General features: G+C 38.3%; 1 protein-coding gene across 1 annotated transcript in view; it reads right to left on the bottom strand.

Annotated features, from left to right (window-relative positions):
* The window catches only part of LOC107083952 (coiled-coil domain-containing protein 42B-like), a 24,075-nt gene extending 21,817 nt beyond the window's left edge, over window positions 1–2,258 (bottom strand). Inside the window, exon 1 of the mRNA XM_015373555.1 lies at window positions 2,250–2,258. Coding sequence (XP_015229041.1) covers window positions 2,250–2,258 — 9 coding nt within the window. The remainder of the gene's footprint in view (window positions 1–2,249) is intronic.
* Between the last annotated feature and the right edge of the window lie 5,130 nt (window positions 2,259–7,388).

Genomic DNA, 7,388 nt, shown 5'->3' with positions numbered 1-7,388 from the left:
AAGCCAAAACGTTAATACAAAAGCCGCAACACAAATACCAAAGCTGAAACATTAATACAAAAGCTGCAACACAAATACAAAAGCCGCAACAGTAATACAAAAACCACAACAGAAATACAAAAGCTGCAACACTAATACAAACGCCAAAAATACAAAAGCTACAACAGTAATACAACAGCTGCAACACCAACACAAAAGATGCAACACTAATACAAAATCCGAATGTGAATCAGCCATTGATGCAATATCAGCCAAAGTCACTTATTAGACTGAATTAAGAAGATTTTGACAAAGCAACTGCACCTGATAGAACTACTTGCTACAACCGAGGTGAATGGGTTATTATATGTAAATATGTTGAACATAGAAGCAGCTGGACTGCAGCAGCAGAAGACCAAACCAGGTGTCAAATATTAGCCAAGAAAATGTGAGGCTATACCATTTAAACCAGAACCAATTTGGACAATTAGACTACAAGAAGATGGAATTGTAGACGTATAGAGATATGACGCCACTGTAGCTGACCACATCCAGCCCTTTGTGACCACAGAGAGCTGATCCTATGATAGATACTTCCAACAAGACAATGCACTATATCACAAACCACAATTGGTCTAAAACTGGTTTGTGGAACTGCTCTTCCATGTCTCCCACAGTCACTGATGTTTTTGTTGTTGATGTAACATCTGGTTTGTTATTTTATAAATTAGTAACAAATACGGGATGCAGTCATACAGTTGAGTTTCACAGGAATATTACAAATCTTTGGTCACATAAAAACCAAGACAGCTCTAAATGCAAAATTTAGTTAAAGATTCTCCTACTCAAGTGCCTGGTGATCATATTGCAGTTATCAGGTTGAAGGCGTGGAGGAAAAAAAACAACAACAAAAAACAAGACAAAACAATGAAAAACAGCAAAAAATTCAAAAGAAAACAATAGAAGAGTAGAAAAGTAAAAAACTATTGATGGAGATAACTTCAAAATAGTCTGAGACATTAAATCAACTGGAAGGAAACACAAGTTTCATGTCACTGTTTAACATTTAGAAAGTAGCATGATTATTATTATTAATTAATGTTATCATTGTAGTTATGTAATATTGAAACTCAGTTATTACACCACATGTTTTCCATCCTCATCCATCCAACTCCATAAATTAAACCAGAGGAGTATTTATGGTTTTTATGTGAAGTTTTGCATGAATATAAACACCATTTGATTTTTGTTTGTACCCACTAATATAGTCTTTTTTTCCGCCTCGTTTATATCTTTTCATGTATTTTGAGTTCTGGGTTATCTCCTCCATAAATATGTATTCCCAATAGAAGTCAAACCAATCTTTCCGGCTTGAACTCTAATATCATGCTCAAGTTGTTTTGTTTAGTTTTTATTGTTCTTTTATGGTTATTTTGAGTGCTTGCTCCAGACGCTTTTTTATTGCAGGATGACTCATGCTCTTTGCTTTGCCATGCTTACTGTAAGGCAGACTCAATATTGAATTTCCTCTCTAAGGAACATAAAGTCTGCAATTAGTGGCACTGGATTGTGGATCAGTGTCTCCATCATGAGGCTGTTGGTGTAAACTACAAGTTCAAATTTATATTTTTTTTTCTATTCCACATGAAAGAAACAAATAATCGGACTTATTCAGGAAAGCTGACTTTAGATTATATTCCAACTAAATTAAATGTGCTCTCAGATACAAAGAAAGCATATTAGTTTGTCAACAAGTGTTGAAACCTGTGGATTCCACACTTATTGTCATGATTATCAATGTTAACAATATTTCAATGCCAGATCTGTGGTTTCTTGTGTTGGATACAATGGAAAACATCTGACATTTTCAAAATAAAGGAAAATGTGAAAATATGCTGCACAATTAACCCTTTCCTAGCACATTGACACGGTCAATGTTTTTCTCCTATAGGTATAGCATGGAATAAACTCACAGAAACTGTAGAAGCTCTGAAACCTGCAGCAGCTATCTAACATTAGTACGTTTCCAGTTTACCTTTCGTCCCACTTTCATAATTATTTTGATTTTTGAAAAAAAATCTATCAATCATTTAATCTTTTTTTATATATGCTCATTTAATTTTAAAGTGTCAATGTCATTCTCTAACTATTTGTGTTGCCTCTGTGCCACTGCAGTGCACTTTCCTTATTTTCTAATGTACAGCACTTTGAATTGATTTGCCATTGAAATGTGCTATATTTTTAAACATTTCTTTCCCTTACTTACTTGCCTTAACCATGACCAACCTTAGCATGTATTTCAGAATTGAATGTGATAGGTCAGCGCAAAGCATTGCATTAATTTCAAGTTATTGGAAAAAAGTTTTATAAATAATTTTACTATAAAAAATCTGAGAGGTTTGACATGCCTTTGTAGCTTGAATTAACACTTAGTCAAACTAGATTTTTCGCACACATTGATGTTAAGTTCTTTATTTGCCTCCAAAGTGCAGCCTGAGGCTCATTTGGAAGTTGTTTATGGTAATAGTATAGAATAGTAAAAATGTTTCCCTCCAGGAAATAAAGTTGAAGCTTCTCTATTTTAATGGTTTTAGATAAGTGAATAGTTGGAATCTTTTTCTTTTCTCATTAAACCCAGCTAAATGGAAAAAAACAGAGAAAAACAGGAGAAAAACAGATTCAGCACCAGGCCTCTGCTCTCCATCCTTGTCCATCATGATTTTAGTCTGCTCTTTATGTTTCCACTAGACAGGAGTCTTTTCGTGACTTTCATAAGACTTGTCTTAACCTTACTGTGTGTGTAAAACCAAACTGCCACCTACTGTCAGTGCTGAGTTGGCTCTGACAGTATCTTTTCTGGCAATGTGGCAATAAGAATAATTCTTGATGCTAAAAAGAGAACCTAACAGATTTTGCTTTCACGAGTGGAGCAGTATGGCTATCACTATAGTTTTCCGCTTGATTTATGCATATAAATAGCTTTATTATAATTCATGCAGAGAGTATTACAGATTGTATGGACACTGCAATGTAAGTAGAACACGAAAGGATAAACAGAAAAGAAGGAGAAAAGATGAAAGAAAGAGGAGATAAAAGCGGAGATAAAAAGGAGATAAAACATCTTCAGGCTGCTTCATCACCTGCAAAGAGATGTTAAAAGAACAGCACAAACCAATGGATATAGTATAAGAGATACAATAAAGTAGCACCTTGGTACTATCGCTGAAGTATAAGTAGTATTATTTAATCTGACATGTATACTGTGGTAGCTGAAGGTAAGAATATGGGCTTTCTGTATGGAAGTGAATCTCTAAGTATCTGGAGCTAAGCACCTGTAGTTGTTTGTGAGAGTGCACTTGTACTTGTAAAGTTTATCTAAAGGAAAAATGCTCAATAGTGGTTGTGAAGAGATGGAGACACGCCCCTCCAGAGAACCAAGGCGAGTGCCGGGGGACTCAAAACCCCAGACACCCAAAGGGGCCCCTAGAGCAAAGGCGTCCAGGAGGGGCCAACCCAGGAAATTCGACCGGCAGCCAGCCACGCCGAAGTGGATACGGCCATGGGCCCCAGGGACCCGAGACCCCAGGGGCGCCCCACCCCCCCGACAGGAGTCCCACCCGGGGGGCCAGGCCCCGCAGAGCAGCCGCCAAGAATAAGCCAGTACGCGCCAGGTCATCCATCCCCAAACACCGAGTATGACCGATGTACCGGTGATCCCAAGCACCAGCCAGCAGAGGGGGGGCAGGACGGGGGGAAAGGGCTCTGCACTTAGTGGAGACTTGAGATGTTTTTGGTTCAGACCCCAACCTGACAAGTAAAATTACAAAAAAAAGAAAACACAGTCTCAATCACGACTGCCCAACCTATTCCCCTCATTCGCAACACACAGTCTTTGTGAAGAGGAAGAAAAAAATCATGGAGGCACACATAACACTCACATCCAATAATCTCGGGACCGGCTACCGGCGCCGCGGTCCTGGGCTACCGGATGACCCAATAGGTGGACCTAAAATTCGGATGGGGGGTAGGGGAGCGGTGTCACCACCACACTAACCCATCTAGCTTCTGCTTCTGGCCCGGCCCCCTAACCCCACACCCGGACCAGACAACCCCCAGTAAAAGCCTCCTAAGCCACCCAACCAGAGCCTCCCACCTGGCCACTTCCTCCCCCTCAATACCCCATTCAATCCACCCCCCTTTGGGGAGAGCAGCAATGACAGCCCCAGCACCGCCAGGTGCACCCAGGCCCCACAACAGAACCCCGCCAAGACACCAGACCACATAGACTGTTGCTAAATTGAAGCTTAGGTATGGATTGCATAATTAAAGGCAGACTGTGCAACTTTTGGCCTCTAGAGGCGCTAGACCTGTAACTGCTCCTCTCACCAAAGGTTCGAATAATCTTAATTTGCCTAGATATGGATTCTAGAGCCACTATTTAGATTTAAGTATGAGAAAGGCAATGAGATAATCTTACCAAAGGTAAAAAAGGATTAGGCGAACTACAGTTGACTGAAAATTAGAAGTAATTTAAAAAACAAAACAAACTACTTTAGATTTATTCACTTTCATTTGAAAAAAGTATTGGACTTTGGAGAATTTCAGGAAGAGAGCCTAAGGGGAATAGAAAGATTCTTTCAAACACCTAATTCCCAAAAAGGCATTTTAGGATGTCTGGTGCAGAAAATGGAGCTCAAGGTTAGTTTTCAAGCTTTTCTGAAAACTAAAATGTTTTCACCAGAAAAAACTAAAGCTGTATAACCATAAATACAAATAGTTGATGGAACAGGTTTTCATTACCTGGAAACAGCCTGATTTTACATTCAAGTGATTGGTCACTGGTACAGCAAACATACGTATTTACATTAGTAAAAATCGATTTGACTGTAATAAACCGCTGACATATGTACAAGTTAAGTAATACACTCTTCTAGCACAGATGACAATGTGCCACAATCATTTTCCCTGAAAGGCTGTGTGCCATTTCAGATATGGGCCACAACTGTGTAGCGAGGGGGAATGTCACACGTATGTCACTACAGATTCTCTGTTTCTGCTTGATTACATCAGTCTTCATCTGCATCTCTGAATCCTGCAGAGACAGCGATCCTTGCTGTCACTAGTAATTCATTCATTTTTGGAACTGGGGTAAAACTCTGTTCAAAGATGCTCTACACAACGCACATTTAAAGTTTTCAAACTCCATGAGGATTATGTACTTTTATCACATTACAACCAATTTATACTATTTGAATGATAAAGCTTCACACAGAAGTATATTATTGTGAAGAGAATGGGAAATTATTCATGGCTATCCAAGACTTTTACAAGTATCAAATTAATCTGGTACCCCGAAATAAAGATCTATTTGATTAGAATAAATTTACCAAGAAATGGCCAAAAAAATGTGAAGTGGGAAGAGCATCAGAGAAGTAAGTAAAGTCAATTTATTGAATGCCTTTTACAGACAAAACCATTAAAAAGTGCTGAATAGACCAATAAAAGCCCAAATAAAATCACAATAATGAAAATCAGAGAGAAATACATTAAAATATTACAGTGACAAATTAATTAATAAAAAATTAATAAAAGGGCAGAAAAGCATCCAAGTGTCATGATCTTGGAGCTGATGACTGGCTTGTTTTATTCACCTGCCTAACTCCGCTCAGTTTCTCATTGCCGTCCATCTGAGCCGCCTGCTCCTGCTTGTATTTAACCAGCCCTCTAACCAGTCATCAGGGCCATATGATTGAAGCCTTTGATGAGAGTTCTCTAGTGTACCTGGTTGTGTTTTGAGTGCCTGATCCGGACTCATTCTGAGGTCTTCGACACCGCCTTTGTCTTCATCCTCTGGATTGTCCTACTTGGATCTGATCTCCTTCCAGTTCTGCAGTCTTCAAGGCTTCAGCGACTTACACACTGTTGCTACATGCATGCTCGGTGCGAGGGATGGCAGGGAGCCACTGAGTCGATGCAATCAGCTCGTTTTCCTAAATAGAAAAAAATTGACGAAGCTGACTGTGTAACCTTTAGGAATAAATTGAATAAAACTTTTATAATTAGAACAAATTTAGATCAAGGTGCTATTTTCTTGTCGCAAGTGTCAGGATCCGGGACTTTGCCCACCAGAGGGCGCAGTGGATCCAAGCCTAGGGAGCTTGGACTCAGCTTGATCAGCTGTTTGACATTCTGCTTATTAAGGAAGCTCCCTATATAAGCTGTATGTGATTTTCTCTCTGTGCTGGATCGTGTGTCTTACCTGTGCCATCATGCCTGTCTGAGCCTTGAACCTGAAGATTCCTCTGAGTGCCAATAAACATTGGACTTTTTATCCTCCCTCTGTGTCTGTGAGTCTGCATATGGGCTAGTAAACCATTGCATCATGACAGCAAGGTTAATTCACGGTCACTTCTTGGCACATTCACATTAGCAAAACCATTAGCAAAACATTTCAGTGTATTCTCATTATCAGTTCGTATTAAATCGTACGAAAAGTTATGCGCAGTATTTCGTACGTTTGAGACGTTTTTTTTGTCGTATTTCGTCGTATTTTTACGTCCCTCCTCGAGACAAGATATCCGTGCGCATGCGCATCTTATGCACGATTCAATAGCATAAAATTTAACATACAATTAACCCTAACATACAAAACAGCAAGCAACCTAGTGAGAGACATCATGAAGTAATTTTTGCACTGTCCGTCCCAGTTTTACGTCCGTCCGCGGAACTGCCTTTTTCGTCTGTCTGGCTGCGCATGCGCACTGATCTGTTTTTTCGAGGAAAAACGTCAAAAACGTACGAAATACTGTGCATAACTTGTCGTACGATTTCATACGAACTGATAATGAGAATATGTTGAACCTTTGGCTACATAAAAACAACATATTTTGCATTTGCTCCTGTAAAAAAATTAAGAATTAACCTATTATAATCTTTGTTAATCTGCTACCTATTTTTAAATGTTTTTCATGAAATGTATATATATTATATATATGTGTGTGGGGGGTAAACATGGCTTTTAAGATTTTTTGTGTTATATTTCATGTCTTTTTATTTTTGCCTTTACTTGCCTTATGGGAAAAAGGCAAGGAAAGGCAAGTTTTTTCATAGCTGAACAAAATACAATTCAAAGTGCTTTACACAGATTAAACAACAAAATTAAAAATAAAAATAAAGCAAGTAAAGATAAAAATGTGTTAAATGAAGGTAGTAAAACATAAAAAAAAACACAGTTGGACCACAAACTCTAACTAATAATACCTGAGTTAACGGATTACTTTCAACAATCAAATGCAGTTCTCAACAAATGGGATTTAAACTTTGGCTTAAATTACTATGTTTCTATATTTAATTTATTTCAATTCAAATCAATTTACTAATTTCAGAATCAACAAAATGCATTTTATGTA

The sequence above is a fragment of the Cyprinodon variegatus genome, unplaced genomic scaffold (assembly GCF_000732505.1).
Source record: "Cyprinodon variegatus isolate N-32 unplaced genomic scaffold, C_variegatus-1.0 Scaffold88, whole genome shotgun sequence".
NCBI lineage: Eukaryota > Metazoa > Chordata > Actinopteri > Cyprinodontiformes > Cyprinodontidae > Cyprinodon > Cyprinodon variegatus.
The sequence above is the reverse complement of the archived record's forward strand: the minus strand, read 5'-3'. Positions and strand labels throughout refer to the sequence as shown.